Source organism: Callithrix jacchus, chromosome 8 (assembly GCF_049354715.1).
Source record: "Callithrix jacchus isolate 240 chromosome 8, calJac240_pri, whole genome shotgun sequence".
Taxonomy (NCBI): Eukaryota; Metazoa; Chordata; class Mammalia; order Primates; family Cebidae; genus Callithrix; species Callithrix jacchus.
In genome coordinates this window covers 25,540,805-25,562,326 of record NC_133509.1, presented here as the reverse complement: position 1 = coordinate 25,562,326, position 21,522 = coordinate 25,540,805, and the positions used below count along the sequence as shown (strand labels likewise).

General features: G+C 53.3%; 1 protein-coding gene across 4 annotated transcripts in view; it reads left to right on the top strand.

Annotated features, from left to right (window-relative positions):
• ACSBG1 (acyl-CoA synthetase bubblegum family member 1) overlaps window positions 1-21,522 on the top strand; it is a 63,845-nt gene that overhangs the window by 20,641 nt on the left and 21,682 nt on the right. The window contains exons 2-7 of one of the 4 annotated variants that reach the window (XM_035259380.3): window positions 2,228-2,332; window positions 3,367-3,482; window positions 6,461-6,646; window positions 17,517-17,737; window positions 18,645-18,733; window positions 19,036-19,156. In XM_035259380.3, the coding sequence (XP_035115271.3) occupies window positions 2,228-2,332; window positions 3,367-3,482; window positions 6,461-6,646; window positions 17,517-17,737; window positions 18,645-18,733; window positions 19,036-19,156 (838 nt within the window). The remainder of the gene's footprint in view (window positions 1-2,227; window positions 2,333-3,366; window positions 3,483-6,460; window positions 6,647-17,516; window positions 17,738-18,644; window positions 18,734-19,035; window positions 19,157-21,522) is intronic. The other 3 variants (XM_035259381.3, XM_035259382.3, XM_035259383.3) reach the window with 3 other exon arrangements.

Below are 21,522 nucleotides of genomic sequence, written 5' to 3'. Positions count from 1 at the left end.
GTTTTGTTTTCTACTCTGTTACAAAAAGAAATGGGAATGTAGGAGTGAGATGAGTGTCTAGAAGCCAGCACACACTGAAAGTAGGAAGACTTTCAGCAGCAGACTTCGACAGCTAGTCACATAGGAGACGATTATAAACCAAAAAATGGCCGAGCATGGCGGCTCACGCCTGCGATCTCAGTACTTTGGGAGGCCAAGGCGGGAGGATCACTTGAGCCCAGGAGTTGGAGACCAGCTGTTACAACATAGCAAGACCCTGTCTCTACAAAAAATACAAAAATTATCCAGGTTTGGTGGTGTGGGCCTATGGTCCTAGCTACTCAGGAAGCTGAGAGGAGAGCGTTGCTGAGCCCAGGAGGTTGCAGTGAGTGGTGATTGTGCCCCTGCACTCCAGCTTGGGCGACAGAGCAAGACCCTGTCTGCAAAATATAAATAAACAAATATAGTAAATACGGCTAGGCATCGTGGCACATGCCTGTAATCCCAGCACTTTGGGAGACCGAGGCAGGCAGATCATGAGGTCAGAAGTTCGAGACCAGTCTGGCCAACATAGTGAAACTCTGTCTCTACGAAAAATACAAAAAATTGCCGGGTGCGGTGGCTCAAGCCTGTAATCCCAGCACTTTGGGAGGCCGAGGCAGGTAGATCACGAGGTCAAGAGATCGAGACCATCCTGGTCAACATGGTGAAACCCCATCTCTACTAAAATACAAAAAATTAGCTGGGCATGGTGGCACGTGCCTATAATCCCAGCTACTCAGGAAGCTGAGGCAGGAGAATCGTGTGAACCTGGGAGGCGGAGGTTGCAGTGAGCTGAGATCGTACCATTTCGCTCCAGCCGGGTGACAGTGTGAGACTCTGCCTCAAAAATACATACATACATAGAATATAAAAACTGAAAAACAACCATTACTGTTGGTAAGAGTGAGACAGCAGTCACGACGAGCAGAGGCAGATGGCCCCAGCAGTTTCACTTACTTCGGTGTGACAAGTCAGGTCAGGAAACCTGTTACTAGTTATAACCCTGAGTGAGCAGGAAAAAGCTACTGGAGGTTTACCACGTTCTATTTCAGATGACATTTCCTTAAAGGAACTACCTCTCAAAGCCCCTAGTAAGGAAAAGATCAAGCTTAATTCATTTGGAAAATTAGGTTTTGATCTTCTCTTAATCATGCACCCCAAATTCTGTAAGCATAGGGCATAGAGAGTTGAATAAGCGCCTTGGGCCAGCTGCAAGGAGCAGAAAGGCTTTCTTGTTAAACAGATGCTGAAGAGGGCCAGGGACCACCCTCTTATTGAACGATTGTTGGACAAGATCAGTGTCTGAGCAGCAAGGAATCTGACACTGGGTGCTGGCCCTCCAGGAAAAGGCACCCACCCACAGCGAGAAGGTGGTTCCAACAGCCTCACCTCCCTACAAACAGAAGGTTCTAATCACGATGAGTACGCTTCACCCTTGGCTTCCTTCGGTGACTGTCTTTTCATTTAGTCTTTGTGTAGTTATTTTAAAACCAGAACCTGTTTACACTCATTTTATTGTGGGGACAGAAATGCTGCCAGTACCTTTTAATAAGGAGGATTTAAAAGCAGGTTTGTTTGTGAGGACGCAGTGTACATGGCGGGAGATGACAGCCAAGGACAGTCTCCTGCCTGGCTAATGTGGAGGTGGCTGCCCGGCTGGTGATCTCAGAGGTGTATGAGAGCTGCTAACTCTAACGTGGGGTGCTGTCCACCCTGCTGTCTACCATCTTCTGAGGACACAGGCCAAGATGCGGCAGGGGCATCCACCAAGTTCACAGTCTTCCCCAAGATGATCACGGGGTGGGCCCCTGAGCCTAGCTGCGTGCGTGTCCCTCGTTTGCCGTCACTGCCTGAACCCAGAGCTCAGGGGCGGTTTGGTAACACTGCAGCCCCAAGTGGAAGCTGCTTCTACCTTTGGATCCAAAGTCGGTAGGATGAGTTCTGCCGCGTTCAGGCGCCTCTGTCTGCCCAGAGCAGGAGGCCTCGCCCCATAAGCCCACTTTGCCATCCCTTCAGTTTTTCCCCAACCTCCCTGGAGTGGGTTGCCACAGCAATGGAAGGGCTGCTCCAGCCCGGTGGCCCAGGCCTGGCTCACAGATTTCCCAAGAACAGCGCCATTTCGGTTCCCCAGTCATCCCTCTCCTCCCCATAACCCTCTCCTCCCTTCATAACCTTCTGATATCTTTCGCTTTAAAACCCATCTCAGGTTCTTAAACAGACTGCTGCCAGGTGGGCCTGGTTTTGTTCACAAACTTAGTTTTGTTCGGAACCTGCAGTACCGACAAGGAGTAAGGCGGTGTGTGAGAAGCAGGTAATTGACCCGGCTTCCTGGGAGCTGGGCGGGGGTGCGCCAGCCCCACCCTGACTGACAGACACACAGGACTCCCTGGAGCCGTGGTCCTACCCTCAGGGACACTGACCAGCTGCACAGGTTGCATGCTGCACAACCCCAGCGGATTTGGCATTTACATAGTTGACTGTGAAATGTGTCTCTGGAGTTGTGTCATCCTGCGACTCTGTGCAGTCTTGAAGTGTGTGCTACAATCCATCAGCTCTGCCATTAGGAGGTTGAGGTCTGGCCAGGTGAACCCCAAGGAAAAGTGGTGCTGAAGGGCAGTCAGGCTGAGATGATAATCAAAGCCCAGAGACCCATGAAACTCATGGGCTGGCCAGAAGGAGAGACCCTTTAGCCGAGTCACCAAGCCTGGGAGGCCAGGGGTCTGGGCCAGGAGTGAAGCCAGGCAGCACTGGGCCTCAGGTCTCCCTGAACCCGTGCCTGTCTTCTCCATGGAGACAGCAGACGTGGTGTGCACCCACAGGGCCATGGAAGAGGGGAGGCCCTCACTGGGGGCCTGAATAGGACCCCTGAGAGCCCTAGGAGTACCTGCAGCTCCGCTCAGAGTTTCAGGGCATGAGTGCGGACTGGTGGGTGCAGGGAGTGACAGGTGGGGGCAGCCCCGCCCCCAAAGCCTGCCCTTTCCAGGAGTGGGGTTCAGAATCCTCCAGTGCAGACCTCAGCCCCTTCCTCGTCCAGGTGGGGATGCTGAGACCCCGAGAGAGGCATGAGCTTGCCCAGGGTCACACGGTGACATGAAGCACAGCAGGGCTGGACTCCTCTTTCTCCCGAGCCCTCAGAACCTACAGGGAGGCTGGGTGGGGGCAGGGTCAGCTGCTACAACCGCTGAGGTCTTGTCCCCTGACTCCCACTGGGGCCTCCTCTGTGGATGGCCCCAACATGTGCAGGAGACAGAGAGGCCAGTGGCCCCTGAGGGTGCTGAGATGTGTGCCAGGCCAGAGTCCCCGAGCCCAGGTCAGTCCCCCACGTTCTAATGAATGTTTTTCCAGGGCCTTCCACCAACCCAGCTCGCTGACTGACGGGCCGCTCTCCAAAGAGTCCCTGAACCATGCTCTCGAGTTTTCCGTGCCAGAGAAGGTACACAAGGCCCACTGGGATGCTCCAGGTAAGCCAGCTGGGGGCTGTGGGTGGGGCAGAGCGGGAAAGTAGGCTGTGCTGAGTGTGCTGGAGGGGTGGGGGGGACCACCACACAGAACTGCGGAGAGGAGCAGCTGGGGAATCTTGCTGCTTTCCACACTCCACCAAGCCCCCTCCCTCATGGCCACCACCAGGGCCAGGTGTGATGGAAAGCAATGGGGGTGGGGAGATCTTTTTCCTTCGAGAAAGTTGGGAAGGAGCACCCTGTGCTCGGATCTCCAGCACAGGGTGGCTGAAGGACAGGAGGAAGCCCAGGTAAACAACACCTTGGGATTTTGGGGCCTGATTAACTGGGGTGAGGAGCAGGCAGATGGCTACAGGCTAGAAAAGTTTGTTTTGGAGCCTTGAAACATCGCATGTTCTTTTCTTGATCTTCACCATCAGATAATTGTGCCTCAAGGAAGGCAGTTATTTACTCTGAAGAGTCATCAAAATGATAATAATACAGCTTTTGTGCACTTTCATAGGCTGCACAACAACATTGTAGCAACAACAGAAGTTATAAAACAAAAAGGAAACCATAGGTACCCAGCACGGAGGGTCACTGCCGCCAGACCAGCTGCCCCTCCCCCAGGCCAACTGCCTGAGCTGTGGGGGTGGGTCTTTCCTCTCATGCCCCAGCCCCTGCCTCAGAGATAAAGGAGAGGGGAGTGGGCCAAGAAGAGGTCCAACTGGTATCTGAGAATGGTTTGAAAGGCACTGGAGGGAGGCCAGGGACAGGGCCAGCTGGGTCCAGGGAGCCTCCTGTGTTCATCCTCCCAGGATTCCAAGCATCTCGTTGACTTGCTGAGCCACCTGGGACAAGTCCCGCTAGCTGGCTCAGACGCTCCAGACGTTGTAATCCCTTCTCTGGGTTGCTCAAAGAGCAGGTGTTGGCACCAGGGGCCTGGGTCCCAGCAAAGCCCTGTAGCTCAGCACGCCCCGAGAGTGAGTAACACTGGCATTCCTGCAATTCCAAGGTGGGAAGAGAGCCAGTGTGGGGAGGCTCCGTGTCCCTTGGAGCCCCTGAAAAGCTCCTGGCATCCCCAGGGAGAAACACATCATCCCCAGCCCTGCGGGCCTCCATGGCTTCTTCTGAACGGCTGTCATCTGGCAGCTCTGCAGCGGCAGACACACAGTGTGGACAGGTTTTAAACAAGCAGGGGAGGGAGTCCCAGAGAGGGTCCCCTCAGACAGGGCTGGGGTAGCAGCATCCGAGCAGCCAGGGGCCAGATGGGGTACATGGAGAAGGCCCTGGATTTGGTGGAGAGGCAAGGACTGGGTGGGCAACTGCAGGGGAGGTGCCAAGGCTCCTCTAGTGTATCAGGACTTTGGGAAGTTGGCAGGGATGGCGGAGGTGGGTGTGCCCCGGATCCTCCATCTGTGTGCTGGGCTATGAGGGAGACTGGGATGGACAATCTCTTTCTTGCCCTCAAAGAACCCCAGGTCTGAGGGCAGACGGGTCCTCTGTAAAGGGCAGGGACAGGCTCAGGAAGGAGGGCTGCTCTCCAGGAGCTGGGAGGCAGAGTGGGCCTCCTGTGTTAGAAGAACCTCCAGCTGTCCTCAGAACCTCAATCTCCCTCTAGGCTTAGAGGTCTGGACTGAGTGCTCTGCCCTTGGGAGTTCAGCTTCCAGCGCTGGTGACAAGGAGAAAGGGACAGTTTGGGACGGGTTGAGGAGGCACCTCGGTTGTCAGCAGGCGCCCAGAGTGGAGGCCCTCGAGGTACTGCCCAGAGCAGTGTTGAGCAGGCTTCATGCGCTCCCACAGGCCTGGCTCAGGGGCCATGCTCTGTCCAGCACCCTCTCCGGCATCCCTGGCATCTCTGGGGGTGCAGGGGAATCCTCTGCGCTAGAGCGTGGGTGAGTTCCAGATCCTTGTGGATGGAGTGTCCACCGTGTGCCAGGCCTGGAGTGGAGCTTGGACTCTTTCTTATTGACTCCCCAGAAGCTTGGGAGCCCTGGTCTCTAGTCTCTGTACAGGAAGGGGGATCGGGGCTGGCACAGATTGGGAGAGACGTTGAAGCTGCCCTTTCACAAAGCACTTTTGATAAGATTGAGTAAAGGCGACTATCCCTATCGAAGACTGCTGGGGAGGAGGGATTTGTGGGATTAGGAGAGCTGAAAGTCCTCCTTCCCCACACGGCTGTGCCCTGAATGAGAAGAGCCAAGCCCTGTGCTAAGGGACCTCCTTGTATTCTTTCATTTTATCATCCTATCAGCAGCAGAAAAGCACATGTATCCTTCCCATTTGGTAGAGCAAACAGCTCAGAGAGGGTTAGTGATTTTTTTTTTTTTTTTTTTTTTTTTGAGACGGAGTTTTGCTCTTGTTACCCAGGCTGGAGTGCAATGGCACGATCTCAGCTCACCACAACCTCCGCCTTCTGGGCTCAGGCAATTCTCCTGCCTCAGCCTCCTGAGTAGTTGGGATTACAGGCACGCGCCACCATGCCCAGCTAATTTTTTGTATTTTTAGTAGAGACGTGGTTTCATCATGTTGACCAGGATGGTCTCGATCTCTTGACCTTGTGATCCACCCACCTCAGCCTCCCAAAGTTGATTTTCTTAGAGTCACACAGCTGGTAAAAGGTGTGGCCCACACTGCATCTTGGGGACCTAGATAACATTGTGCAGTCTGGTCTCCCAGGTGTGACCCCTTCAGGTCTGGCCAGCCCCTGCCTCCCTTCCATCTAACTGCAGACCCTGGCAGCCCCTCTGAGGAGCTCTGGGAGTCTTGTACACAGGAATCAAGGTTCACTCTGGAGCCCTCATAGGCTCCCAGGTCTCTATGAGTTCCCCAAAAGTTTGAGGTCCTGAGCTCTGGTCCCCAGGCTGAGCTCTGAGCTGCCCCACTGGCTATACTCTCAGGAGTGGCTGCTCGAAGCCGGGCCCCAGAGCACTGGAATCCGACCTTCACATAAATGCAGCCTTGTGCTGGGCCCTGAAGACACATTACTTTTTACTTTCTAGGCCTTTCTAGATGGAGCACAAAGCCCAGCTGGAGAAGGGTAGCAGCATCGAGGCCACAGAGAGGGGAGGGCACGGGGCAAGCACCTGCACCTGCTGAGGCGAGACGGCTGGAGAAGCAGGGCTGGCTTCACACCCCTCCTAGGAAACTCCACACCCCCTGCGGAGCTTTTGTGGTTCGGAAGCTAGGTGCTCAGCTCCACTGGTCTCCAGCCCAGTGAAGCCCTTTGCGAGTCAAGGGATTTGCTGGGCCTCCCGCCGTTTGTCACTCCCACCCTTCCCAAATGTCACAGGGGGTGGTGTTTCAGGCTGGAGCTATGAGCTAGGGAGCCAGAAAGAGGCCCCATATGACCCTTGTCCTCAAGAAGCTCACAGTCTGAGGCTGGGTAGCAGGAGGAGGTCATTGGGACAGTGGGAGGCCAAGGACCTGCCTCTGATGGGGGTGGGGGTGGGGGCTGGCAGGAAAGACTTTCGAAGGGTGTGAATGAGTGCAGGTAATTCCTTCTCTGTGATAGGAAACAGGTGGTAATCCCAGCCCTGCCTGCCAAAACTAGCAAAATCTCTGGGGGTCCTTAGAGAAACGCTTTCCACAGGGGCTAAGGCACCCGCCCAACCTCTGCCTGGACAGCCTCAGACACTGCCTGGGTGTCCCTGCCTAGGACCCTGCCATGTGGGGCAAGTCTGGGGCAGGTCGGCCCGGGGCCCCTGGCTGGGATGCCCGAGTTCTTACCCAGATCTGGCTCAGACCTGGCTTCTCTCTAGCGGATGGAGACCCAGCCTGAGGTCTCCTATGCATCTCCTGAGCACGGTCACCTTTACAAAGGGAGGCAAAGCCTGTCTTGGATCTCTTACCCCAGTGGTCCAGGCCTCCAGGCCTGGACAAGTGGAATCCTGGAGGCAGGATTAAAAAGCTAAAACAATTCCCATGGCGGGGCATGTAGAGAACATCTTATCCATCTCAATTGTAATTCAGATGGGGAAACTGAGGCCTGGGGAGACCAGGGATCGGCCCAGGGTCACACTGCTCTGGTGGCCAGAACGCAGAGCTCTTGAGTCCCCATGGAGAAGGCTGAGAGTGGCAGCAGCAGGGTCCTTTCCGCTCGGGCACAGAGGTACTACCAGACAGGCCCTTCTGTCCTAAGTTTTGCCCTTGTCTCTCATATTCTGAGGCTAATGTGGCCTCTTCCTTTTCTGTTTCCCCAAGAGTACCTTGCACTGGGCTGGCCCTCAGTATGGGGTTCTGTGTGGAGAGAGGGGCCCTTCTGGGGCTGGTCCCTGCCTGGGCTTTGGGGTCGGTGCCCTGCAGGACCGTTCTCAGAGGTCTGTCCCAGGCCTGACAACCACCTCTTCCTCAATCTGCACAATCGGCCCCTTTCCTGTAGCCTTTCCCACAGACCACAGAAAACAGGCCCAGCCTCCCGCTCCCTGCTCTCGTGTTTTTCTCCCTCCCAGCTAATTGAGTGGCTGCCTCAGCTCTTTAGACGCCTTTATTCCAGAACCCCAGAGAACACAGCTCCCTGCCTGCCCAGTAGCCCCAGCATAAAGGGTGGATTGATAAGATACAAGCCAGGGTCAGGCCAAGACAAGTGGCAGAGGGAGGAAACAGGAGAGGGAAGGGGAGGCAGCAGGGAGTGCCAGCCTTGCCTGGGAAAGCCTACCTCCAGCTCTCTGCTGACTTGGCGCTTGGTGGGCGGGCCGTGCGCTGGTGGTGCTGCATTGGCAGCAGGCTGGGAGCTTGCTGGCTTCTCCACTGCGCTCTACATAGTCACTGGTTGCCTTTCAGAGTCAGCTCCCACTGGGATCTGGGTGCCTTGCTGGGCAACAGAGACCTTGATTGTGTCCTGGCAGTTATTGCAGCAGGGATCTTAGTTTGGGCATGGGACAGAGCGGATGGTCGTGCCCTGTTGATGGCGCACAGAGGGGAGATGGGAGCTAATTTAAGGAGTGGCAACTCATCCTGATTTCCCGAGTGTCCCCTACCCACGGGAAAGAGGCAGAGAGGCAGGCTGAGCGGTGCCACAGCAGACCTGGGCCACTCACATCCCTCCCTCATGCTTGGTTCTGAGCTGCCCAGCAGGTGGCGGAGTCAGGGGACTGGGCACACTCTCCTCCACCCTGACACCATCCAGGAGAGAGTAGACTTTGGACTCCCAAGCTTCCATTCACTGAACACAAGGCAGCTGCCAGGACTGACTGAGGTGTAGTCCCAACTCTGCCCCTAACTCTGCTATGACCTGGGCCATCCCTGACCCCTCTGGGACTCAGTTATCTCATCTGTAAAAGTGCCGTCTACCTCTGATATGTTGTGTGTGGAAACTCCCTGCCCCCACTTCCCAAGATGACCTGTCTGGCTGAGGTCTCCGCCTGTGTTCCTGATGCAGCGAGAGGCATCATATGCTTCATTTGATTTATTCTTTCAGCAAACACTTACTGCAAGTTCAGTGCTTGCACCAGAAGCTCAGAGTCTAGATCCAAAGGCTAGAGAGAGATGCTTGAACACTCGCAATGTGCTAAGCCTTTTAAGAATGTTGTGTTGACACAGATCTTCTCAGTGTGGTCTGTGCATTTCTGTATGCACTTTCTTTGTCCTCTTTTCACTCAGTGTTATACTGCGAACATTTCCGTATGTCATTAAAAATTCTTTTAGTACTTCATTTTAATGGCTGCATAGGAACGCATGATATGGCTCTCCCATAATGAACGGAATAGGAGACTAGGCCCCCGTGGACATTCAGCTTGTTTCCAATGGCGTTGCTAATAGACACAGAGCTGTGCAGATATCCATCTCCACATTCTTGCAGGACATGCCTCTGATTGCTTCCCTTGAGTAACTTCCTAAAAGTATGATTGCTAAGTGCAAGCATATTCTTGTTTTAAGCCCTAGGATATATCTTGTCAATTACCCCAAGAAAGTTGTAATCCATTCATGTTCTGCACTGCACTGTGCCTTCCAAACATTGGATATTGTCTGTCTGCCTGATTGTGTCTTTGCTGCTTCAGGTTATTTCCTTTTAGGAGGTGAGTTCTTGTGGCTTCAGGAGATGGGCGTTACCACGAGGAAAGGCAGGGAAAAAAAGAAGCTTAGAAAGAGGCCAGTAGGGAATGGGGGGATATGGACCTTCGTGGCTCCCTGCTCAGGTGACAGCCTGCATTGCTGCAATTCACCTCCTCCCTGCCCTGCTGCTACCGCCTGCTTCCATGCACCCCACTCACTATGCTGTGACTTCTACCACCCCCTTAACTCAGCTTAGCCATCCTGATCTCCCCAGAGGTGGGAACACATGGACATGAGAAGAGGGGGAGGATTGCAGACCCCAGGCTAGGAGACGTGTCTGTCTTCCCTTCTTTCAGCTCTCAAGGGCCGGAGTGAGCTTGGCAGCTGGCACCCAAGGCTGAGGCCACTGAGCAGGGCAGGCCCTACCTGGGTCTCTTGGGGGTGCAGGATGGGAAAGCGGCCTGCATGCCCCACTTGGGCAGATGCCTGCTCTGTGAGCCCGTCTCTCTCTGCGCCTAAGCAGCAATGTGTCCTGCCTCCTCATCAACCACCCTGGGGACAAGGGTGAGGTGGGAGACATGAAGCCTGGGTCCTCTAGACACACAGTCAATGGGTCCCCAGCCCTCCTGGGACTGGGTTGGGGCAGAGGTCAGCTCATTCTTCCCACTGGCTCAGGGCCAGGCTGCTGCTGGTAGCCAGGATGCAGAGAGGAGGGAACCTGACTTCCAGGGCTCCAGGCTGGTGGGAGAGGCAGCCCCAACCATGACTCCATCCTACATTAGGCTCGAGGATGGGGGTCTTCAGTGAAGAGGCAGCACGTGGTCCTTGAAGGGCAGTAAAGTGTCAACATGTGATGAAGGGAAGGGCATGGTAGGCAGAGTCACAGCACAGGCAAAGGCACAGAGGCAAGAGCCAAAGGGAACTGGGATCAGTTCAGGTTGGCTGTAAGGTGTGTATGTGTGGAGGCTGGGAAATGTCAGCGAGCCCCTGAGGAGGGCCTGCTTCAGAAGCCATGGTATAGACGTCTCTGTGTGGTCAATGAGAGTCGTTGGAGGCTTTTGAGCAGGGCAGATCTGGGTTTAGCAAGGTCACTCTGGGAGCCTCGGGAATGTGAGAAAAGGCCGGTGGCTGGAGGTCATGGCTGCTCAAGGTCACCCAGCCTGAGCCCGGCACAGAACTTGGCTAGAGGCATGATAGTTCTTTCCCAGAGGAGATGGGAGATGTGGTGCCGGGGTCTTCCTTGAAGTCTGCCCTGAGAGGCAGCACCCCTCATGGGAACAGAATGGACTTGGGTATGGAACTGTGGGGGCTTGGATGCCAGCTCTGCCACTCAACTCTTCAGCTGGGAGGTGGCAGTGGTGATGGGCAAAGAATGATATGGTGCACGGCAGGGGCTCAGTAAGCAGTAAGCAAGAGATGATTGGAGCCTCAGTGAGAGCAGGGGCCGCCCCTTCCCACCAGGGTCTCCTCTTCCGGCAGGTCTAGGGGCTCAGACAGGTCCCGCTGGCTCAGCTGAGCTTGTACAGAGAAAAGGCTAGGCCATGCAGCTGGCCAGGGGGTCTAGTCACCCTTGGGGGTCATCCAGGTCGAGGGCTCTTGTCCCTGTCATCAAACAGCTGGGCTAATAAGGAGACTGACCTTGCAGACCTACAAACCTTCCTTCCCTTCCCATGCCTCCTCCCCTCCTTCCAAGAAGGATGTGAGATGACCTGACACAAAAGTGCAGGCTCCGTGAGAGAGGAAACAGGAGAGAAGACAGAACCGTGCAGCTAACGGGCGAGGAGACATTAGGTGAAGAATTCTGTCCAAAATGTCCATCCAGATTTTAAACACTCTTTTCTCTTGATCCTTCTAATAATCTAAGCCTAGAAGGAGGGCTGGAGGCTGGATAGCACGTAGAGAGTGGCAAGTAGCTTGTGCATGGGGAGTGACAGCACGCAGCCACACAGCACGCACGAGATGCAGCAGCATGTTAATATTGCCAATGTTAAAGATAGATGATTTGGCCAATGCTAGCTTTGATTTGATTCATATGATTTTAAACATATATTTGGCTGGACAGGTAATGCTGTGGCTCACACCTGTAATCCCAGTACTTTGGGAGGCCAAGGTAGGAGGATTGCTTGAGACAAGGAGTTTAAGACCAGCCTGAGCAACATAGCAAGACCTTGTCTTTACTAAAATACTACTAACAGAAAAAAAAGTTGGGCATGGTGGTATACACTGATGGTCCCAGCTACTTAGGAGGCTGAGGTGGGACGATCATTTGAGCCCAGGAATTGGAAGCTCCAATGAGCTGTGATCATGTGTCTGCACTCCAGCCTGGGTAATGGAGCAAGACTTCGTCTCAAAAAAATTAAATTAAGATTATTAAATTTCTTTAAAACATAAACACCCATGTTTCCGGTAACTCAGTCTCCATTCCTACTGGGTACCAAATCCTAGAGTCAAGGAGTGGCCACCCGTTTGGATGAAGGCTGCGTTCTCCCACCTCCCAGTCCGCTGTGGATCACAGACACACCCTGTTGCATCCCTGATGCTCAGACTGGAGTCGGTACAATTATCATTGCCCTTGCACTGCAGCTTTTCTTCCCTTTTAAAAAACTTTATTTTTGGCCGGGTACAGTGGCTCACGCCTCTAATCCCAGCACTTTGGGAAGCCGAGGTGGGCAGATCACAAGGTCAAGAAATCGAGACCATCCTGGCCATCATGGTGAAACACCATCTCTACTAAAAATGCAAAAATGAGCTGGGCGTGGTAACACATGCCTGTAGTCCCGGCTACTCAGGAGGCTGAGACAGGAGAATTGCTTGAACCTAGAAGGCAGAGGTTGCGGTGAGTTGAGATTGCACCACTGCACTCCAGCCAGGGCACAGAGCAAAACTCTGTCTCAAAAAAAAAAAAAAAAACAACTTTATTTTTTAAATTGACAAAAATTGCACACATTTATTGAACACAACATGTTGTTTTAAACTATGTATACATTGTAGAATGGCTAAATCAATCTAATTATTATACACATTACTTTACATACTTCACAGACCTGGCTAATTTTTTGTAGAGACAGGATCTACTTTTTATAGAGACCAGGTCTCTCTCTATTGCTAAGGATGTCTGGAACTTTTGGCCTCAAGTGATCCCCCTGCCTTGGCCTCCCAAAATGCTAGGATTACAGGTGTGAGCCACTGCACTTGGCCTGTAGTTTTTTGTATAATAGAAAATTATGGCCGGGCACAGTGGCTCATGCCTGTAATCCAAGCACTTTGGGAGGCCAAGGCTGGAGGATCATTTGAGCTGATGCCAGCCTGGGCAACATGGCCAAACCCCCTGTCTCTACTAAAAATACAAAAAATGAGCTGAGCTTAGTGCTGTGCTGTGGTCCCAACTACTCAGGAGGCTGAGGCTGAAGGATCTTTTGAGCCCTGCATGACGGAATGAGATCCTGTCAAAAAGAAAGAGAGAGAGAGAGAGAAGAAAGAAAGAAAGAAAGAAGGAAAAGAAAAGAGAAGAGAAAAATATTTCACTGTTTCAATGTCTCTATCAAAAGCAGAGAATAAAAGGTGGAGTCCAAAGGCCATGTGTCTCAAGTAAAATGAGAGGGAAAAGAAGACTGCCTCTGGGTTTCACTTGCAAATCGTGGGCCACTTCATTCATTTATTATGTATTACTATACATTTTTTACTATGATGCTGATACACTACCCACCTGGTCCATGAGCATTTTGGGTTTGCAACCTATGATTAATATGTTAACAATATTATCTCTCCCCTGCCACCTTTTTTTTTTTTTTTTTTTTCATAAAAAGCAATTGCAATAACAAAATAAAACTTAAGTCCTTGTACGTATATTTGTAGAAAGAGGGACTATCACTTTTTCTATCATAGACTGCTAAATTATTCTGTATTTCTTGGAACAAGTATGCATATTTTTGTCATTGAAAAGAGATTATAGGCCAGGCCCTGTGGCTTATTCCTGTAATCCCAGCACTTTGGGAGGCAGAGGCGGGCAGATCACCTGAGATCATGAGTTTGAGACCAACCTGGCTGACATGGTGAATCCCCATCTCTACTACAAAATACAAAAAATTAGCCAGGCATGCTGACATACACCTATAATCCCAGCTATTCAGGAGGCTGAGGCAGGAAAATCACTTGAACCCAGGCGGCGGATGTTGCAGTGAGCCGAGATAGTGGCACTGCACGCCATCCTGGGTGGCAGAGCAGGACTTAGTCTCAAAAACCAAAAAAGAGTTTATAGTGGCTAGGCACAGTGGCTCACGCCTGTAATCCCAAGACTTTAGGAAGCCAAGGTGGGCCAATCGCTTAAGGCCAGAGTTCGAGACCAGCCTGGTCAACACAGTGAAATCCTGTCTACCAAAAAATACAAAAAAAAAAAAAAAAATTTGCCAGGCATGGTAGCGCATGCCTGTAGTCCCAGCTACTCTGGAGGCTGAGGCAGGAAAATCACTTGAACCCAAGAGGCAGATGTTGCAGTGAGCTGAGATCGCACCACTGCACTCCAGCCTGGGCCATATAGTAAGTGCGACTCCATGTCAAAAGAAACAAAAGAGAGATTATAAATGTTCAAGTTAAAATTCTTGGCTTGGAGATCACAAGACTCGCCTCTGGTCTTCTTGGCAACCTGGGTGAACAGGTGAATACAGAGGAGTGTGAGCTTCTAGAAGTGCCCATGGGAGTAAGTCACCTTTTCTCTGGTCCAGGCCTAGAAGGAATCTGTGCCAAGGGAGGGAAAAGAACTAATAGCCACTGAGCAGCAGCTGGATGCCAGGCCCTGGGCATGCTCTGCAGGCCACTGCACAGGATCCTTGCACCACTTTGTGGGGTCAACATTCCCCCTTTTTTAAAAAAGAAAAAAGAATCTAGCTCTATTGCCCAGGCTGAGTGCAGTGGTGCGATCTCAGCTAACTGCAACCTCCACCTCCCAGGTTCAAGCGATTCTCATGCCTCAGTTTCCCAGGTATGAACCACCACACCCAGCAAATTTTTGTATTTTTAGTAGAGGCAGGGTTTCATCATGTTGCTCAGGCTAGTCTTTAATTCCTGGCCTCAAGTGATCCACCCGCTTCGGCCTCCCAAAATGCTAGGATTGCAGGCATGAGCCACCATGCCCGGCCCACTCTCTGTTTTTTTAAGTAGCTTTATTGAGCTGTAATTTATATGCCATCAAATTTACCCATTTTAGTGCACCATTTGATTACCTTTAGCAAATTTACAGAGTTGCAAAACATCTCTAAGGTCCACTGTGGGGACATTTCTGTCACCCCAAAAAGGCCTCTGTGCGTGTTCCACCATCACTCCCCACTCCCACCTTCAGCACGGGACAACCACGAATCTGCTTTCGATTTTTTTCTGCCTTTCCTGGTGGTCTTTTGCACTGCTTCTTTCACTGAACATGTTTTTAAGTTTCATCCATGTTGCAGCCTCTATCTGTACTTTATTCCTTTTTATATATTTTTATTTATTATTTAATTTGATTTAATTTTTTTTTTGAGACAAGTTTTGCTCCATTGCGCAGGCTGGAATGCAGTGGTGCAGTCTCGGCTCCCTGCAACCTTCGCCTCCAGGATTCAAGCAATTCTCCTGTCTCAGCCTCCTGAGTAGCTGGGACTACAGGCGTCTGCCTCCACCCCCAGTTAATTTGTTTGTATTTTTAGTCGAGGCGGGGTTTCACCTTGTTGGTCAGGCTGGTCTTGAGCTACTGACCTCAGCTGATCCACCAGCCTCGGCCTCCCAAAGTGCTGGGATTACCGGTGTGAGCCTCTGCACCCAGCCTGATTTAATTATTTTTTATTTTTGAGGCAGGGTCTCTCACTCTGTTGCCCAGTCTGGAGGACAGTGGTACAATCATGGCTCACTGCAACCTTGACCTCCCAGACTCAAATGATCCTCCCACCTCTGCCTCCTGAGTAGCTGGGAATACAGGTACCTACTACCATGCCTGGCTAATTTTTTAATTTTTCGTAGAGATGGGGTTACCCAGGCTGGTCTCGAACTCCTGGACTCAAATGATCCGCCTGCCTCAGCCTCCCAAAGTGCTGTGTTGGCAGGTGTGAGCCACCTCGCCGGGCCACTTTGCTCCTTTCAGAGCAGATAATTCTTTTCTATGACCACATTTTGTTTCAATTTTTTGACTCATAATGCTGCGAAGAACATCTGTGTGTAAGTCTTCATGGGGACACATGTTTTCATTTCTCTTGGGTAGATACCTAAGGGTGGAGTTGCTGGGTCGTACTGTAAATTTATGTTTAACTCTTTCAGAAACTGCTAACCTGTTTTCCAACATGGCGATACCATCTCGTTCCCACCAGCACTGTATGAGGGCTTCCGTGTCCCCATGTCCTCACCAACCCCTCGCATTTGCAGGTGACAAAGATGTAGCTGAGAGAATGGTTTGTCAGTCACACCGCAGGCAGTGGCAGATTTGAGGTTTCCGAACCCATGAGGACCTGACTTTCTGCTCTGGGCATGGACTTTTAGCAAAATGCAGTGATTAAGGCTCTGAAGAGGCAGATCGGCGGGGTCCGCCAGGCTGGCATCCTGGGAGATGGGGCAGGGCTTGCAGAGGTCTGAGGAGTGAGTGGATGGGGCTCAGTGGCCCTTGACTCACACCACTACCCAAGGGCTCAGGCCCCAGCATGGCCAGTAGCAAGGGCGTCCATCCTGGGAGGTCTTGGCCTCTGCTGTGTGCAAGATCTTCTCTCTGGCACCCTCTCCTGCCCCACCTGCATTTCCTGCAGGCTGCCATGTATCCCCACTTCCACCCTCCACAGGAGGAGGAACGGGCTCTCCTGTCCCAGCCCCCAGATCTTTACCTCTTTCTGCCAACCTCAGAGTCTGCATGCAACCTAAGAGTGTCAAAGAGGAGGAACAAGCTCATCTAGTGCATCTGTCTTCCTCAGGGAAGGACCAAGTGACAGGACAATGGGCCAGTGGGTCTGGCCAGCAGGTGGCAGCACAGCCCCACATGTGCTGGACAGCCCTCCTCCCTTCCCACCACCCTCACCCCAAGGAATGGAGGTCCCATGGGACCCAAGGGTCCAGACCACCCATCCAAGCTTCCTTTGCAAACTTGGAAAAGAGGAGAAGGAAAACGTACATTCATGGAGCACCAGCCACAGGCCAAAGCTTCTTCATATACACCCTTTCTCCTAATCCTCATGTCCACCCTGAGAACTGAGTCCTCATCTTTCTCCTGAAACTGACTCAGTGGTTCAGTGGCTTGTCCCAAGTCTTGCATACTAAGTGGTAAACCTCGATCCCCACTCACCACACACAGAGTAAGCCTCTGACTCTTAAAGGCGGGTGGCACCCCGGCCAATGTCCTGAGTGTGAGCTGTGGCACCAGGTACACCTGAGTTCAAATCCTGACCCTGCACTTTGTGCACCCTGTGTGACTTTGGGTAAATGACTGAACCTCTCGAGCTGCAGTTGCCCCATCTGAGCAACAGGGGGCTCTCCAAACACATACTGTGAACACTAAATGAGACACCTCATTTGTGAGGGAGGATGAGCAAGGACTGTTGTGATTTCCTGAGACTGGGAGACTTTTCAGGTTGGAGAGCAGGGCTGGTGGTTTTCAGTCTCCTCCAGACCCTCAGGAGGGTCGTTCTCTTTGGTGCTTTCACCTTCTATCTAGCTGGATCTGTCCCCAACCCATTCACAGTGGGCAGGGAAAGCCAGACACTCTGAAGGCACCTGGAGATCTGACTGAGCTCCACTGCCCAACCTTGGGAGGCAAATTCCAGCTGGGATAAAAGAAGGAATGGAGTTTCTAGGACGCCCACCTGTCCACCAGTTATTTCCTCTCCTCTTGCTTGCTGCAGCCCTAAACTTTGCTCATCCTTCAAGGCTGAGTCAGACCTCCTCGTCCAGGCAGTCTCCCAGCCTGCCCCAGTCTACCCTTGCCTGCCAGCCTCAAAGCCCAGTACCCAAGGCATTGTCAGCACCAGAAGGGCTTCGAGTTCTGCCCAGGGAAGGACCAGGGTACCCTGGGGACAACCCCAGGTGGGCATGATCCAAGCTGTGGTGTCCCCCACCCCACAGAGGAGGCGCTGTGGACGACTCGGGCTGATGGGCACGTGCGCCTGCGCGTAGACCCCAGCTGCCCACAGTTTCCCTACACCGTGCATCGGATGTTCTACGAAGCCTTGGACAAGTACGGGGACCTCAATGCTCTAGGCTTCAAGCACCAGGACAAGTGGGAGCACATCTCCTACTCCCAGTACTACCTGCTCGCCCGCAGAGCCGCCAAGGGCTTCCTGAAGGTAAGGGAGCCCCTGTGACAAGGCCTTTCCCCTGCCCAGATGTGCCTGCCAGCTCTGGGCCTCACAGGTCTCCTCCCCAACTGCCCACTGGGCAAGGCCCTTAGGAACAATAACTGTAAAAGCCACCCTCACCCCTGTAATTCCAGCACTTTGGGAGGCCGAGGCGGGTGGATGATGTAAGGTCAAGAGTTCAAGACCAGCCTCGGCAGCATGGTGAAATCCTGTCTCTGCTTAAAATAGAAAAATTGGGCCAGGCACGGTGGCTTATGCCTGTAATCCCAGCACTTTGGGAGGCTGAGGCGGATGGATCACGAGGTCAGGAGTTTGAGACCAGCCTGGCCAACATGGAGAAATCCCATCTCTACTAAAAATACAAAAATTAGCCAGGTGTGGTAGCAAGTGCCTGTAATCCCAGCTACTCAGGAGGCTGATGCAGGAGAATCCCTTGAACCCAGGAAGTGAAGGTTGCAGTGAGCGGAGATCACACCACTGCACTTCAGCCTGGGCAACAGAGCGAGACTCCGTCTCAAAAAAAAAAAAAAGCCACCACTGAGCACAGAGCTGATACCACACGCTGGGCCCCGTACTGAGCTTATATTTCCCGAGTCCCTACCATGCGCCAAGCACTCGATTCTTGCTTTTCATTTGTGATCACATTCAGGCCAGGCTGGAAGCCCAGTGTGCTGGGCTGAAGAGGGGTGGCGGACTCCCCGGGAAGGCCCTGGGAGGGGCAGCGAGGGCTGTTGAGTGACTGACCCCTCCTGCTCCAAGGGGATTCTCTGACTGAGTGGACCCAGGGAGGGTGGGACCTGCAGGGTCTCCTGCAGTCTGGGTGAGGGTCCTAAGAGGGGCGTGAGGGTCCTGGTACCTGCCCGGCTGACCTGGCCTGTCTGCCTTTGGCCTGGAGCTCGGCCTGGAGCGGGCCCACAGTGTGGCCATCCTCGGCTTCAACTCCCCGGAGTGGTTCTTCTCAGCAGTGGGCACAGTATTCGCTGGGTGAGTGGTGGGGCAGGGGAGGGTCTCCAGTGGGTTGGCAGTGGGCAGAGGGTAGGAGAGGGTCCTTATGTCTTTTCAGTAGCCCCCACCCACTCCCCACCATCCTGCCTCCTCCCTGGGGCTTCGGGTGAACCTGCATCTGGCACCCTCTCTGCAGGGGCAGTGGTGCTGAGGTGCCTTGGGAGCCCCTCCTACCACGCTGGGGCAGCTCTATGGGTCTGGGGGCTACAGACGTGGGGGTGGGGGAAGGAGGTGGCCCCTATGCACCTGCCCCAAGGCGAATCCTCCTGCATCTCCTACAGCGGCATCATCACTGGCATCTACACCACCAGCTCCCCCGAGGCGTGCCAGTACATCGCCCATGACTGCCGCGCCAACGTCATTGTGGTGGACACGCAGAAGCAGCTGGAAAAGATCCTGAAGGTTTGGGGAAGGGGCAACGGGCATAGGGTCAGAGGCTGGGCGTCCCCATGCACCTCCACTCCAACTCATACCAGACCTTCCCACCCTCCACCCAGAGTCTCCCCTCATCCTCAGCAGGAACCCTCCAATGCACACACAGCAAGCAAGGCAGGGCAGCGGCTACCCACCTATTTGACAGGCAAGGAAATGGAGCCTGGGGGATGTTCCCCAGAAGTGGTGACAGGGCCTTGGGTAGGGCTCCTGTCCAGCCCACTGCCTCCCATGGCTTTCTCTTGGGGCTGGGTCTCCCCCTACGGGGGAACAGGAGCTGTGGGGCCGGGGTCCTCCGCCGGTGGAAGGGTTAAGTGCAGGTCAGTGGCTTAGGGCTCTGACACCTTGAGCACTCGAGTCTAGGTGAGGAACAGGTGGTGGAGGGCAGTGAGGGCTGTCACAGGGTGAGGGGTGAGACAAGTCAGACATGGGGGGGCAGAGCAGGAGCTCGGAGCGCCTCTAGAGCCAGCAGGGTCTTTACTGGCGCATTGATGATGCCTCCTGATCTGAGGCCCACACCTACCTGGCTCTGTCCCCGCATTCACCATACTGGGGTGTGGTGGCCTGGGGACGCCTCTGTATCCCAACTGAACCCAACAGACTTCAAGGCACTCACTCAGGGGCTCCCTGCACCCCAAAGGAGGCCTCAGAGATTGACTTGGTCTGCCTCTGATGGTGGAGATGTCACCTGGACCATAGCCTCCCCATCTGTACCCGAGGGTGGGACAAATGACTGCACCCTTCTATGACTGTGGGATCTGGATCCCCAGAGGAGCCAGCAGGCGCTCCCCTCATTTCTAGTGGAGTCTCCTAATCCTGAAAGAGAAAAGCAGGAGGGGCAGGGGTTCCCAGCAGGGCAGCTCCTCCTTGGTGGAGGCTCAGACTGAAGACCAGACCCTTGAGGCAGAGCCTCTTGGAGGGGAGCCCTAGATCAGAGAGCGTTTTAACAGAGCCTCAGCTGAGGCTGTCGGCAGCCAGGCCAAGACCTTCTGGCTCACAGCAAAATAAAACGTAGCCCTGGGAAGATGGCAGAGCTGCCCTGCCAGATGCACCAAGGCCTCTGAGCAGGGTTTAAACCCAGAGGAAGTATAGAGAAGTGGGTGAGCACACACCCCTGGGCTGGACCTGCCAGAGCTCAAATGCAGTGTGGTTTTGGGGAGGATGGTGACAGCCGCAGAGGTCACCTCAAAGGGCTGGTGTGAGCGTAACTCTTAGACCAGCGTCTGGCTCTTGGCGAGCACCTGTGTTCATGGGCCACGGCTGCTGTGACTGGGTGGCTTCCGGGGTTTGCTGGCCATCTTTGTGTTTCTTGGCTTGTAGACGCATGGCCCAGACCTCTGCCTTCATCTTCACCTGGTGTTCTCCCGGTGTCTTCATGTCGTCATCCTGTCTGTCTCTGTGTCCAAATTTCCCATTTCTATAAGGACAGCAGGACTATTGGATTTAGCCCACCCTAATGTCTTTGTTTTAACTTCATTACCTCTATAAAGACCGTGTCTCCAAATAAGGTCACATTCCGAGGTACTGGGGGTTACGACTTTGGCATATCTCTTTGTGGGTGACAGAATTTAACCCACGGCAGCACATGTAAGTGCTTCTAGATCATTACATTGTTACAGTCTTCACTTATAAGACAAGAGAGAAAGGGGTTCTAAGAGGTAGGAAACTTTCGGAACCTGGAGGGACTGGAAAAGCCATCCCCACCAATCTCCCCTCTGTCCATTTCACACATGAAGAAACAGATCAGCGTGGGAAAGGACAGTGCCAGTAGCAACAGCAGCGGCTAGATGCGGTTCATGGCATCCTCCCTCCCTTCCTCCTTCCCTCCCTCCCTCCTCCCTCCCTCCCTCCCTCCTCCCTCTCTCCCTCTCTCCCTCCCTCCCTCCTTTCCTTCCCTCCCTCCCTCTTTCTCTTTCTCTCTTTTTTGACTGAGTCTCGCACTGTCACCCAGGCTGGAGTGCAGTGGTGCAATCTCAGCTCACTGCAATCTCCCCCTCCCAGGTTCAAGCAATTCTCCTGCTTCAGCCTTCCAAGTAGCTGAGATTACGGGTGCCTGCCACTAGGCCTGGCTAATTTTTTGTATTTTTAGTAGAGATGGAGTTTCACTATGTTGGCCAGACTGGTCTCGAACTCCTGACCTGGTGATCCTCCCACCTTAGCCTTGCAGGTACTGGGATTACAGGTGTGAGCTGCCCCCCCCGACCTACCTTCCTTCCTTCCTTCCTTCCTTCCCTCCTTCCCTTCCTTCCTTCCTTCCTTCTTTCCTTCTTTTCCTTCCTTCCTTCCTTCCTTCCTACCTTCCTTCCTTCCTTCCTTCCTTCTTTTCCTTCCTTCCT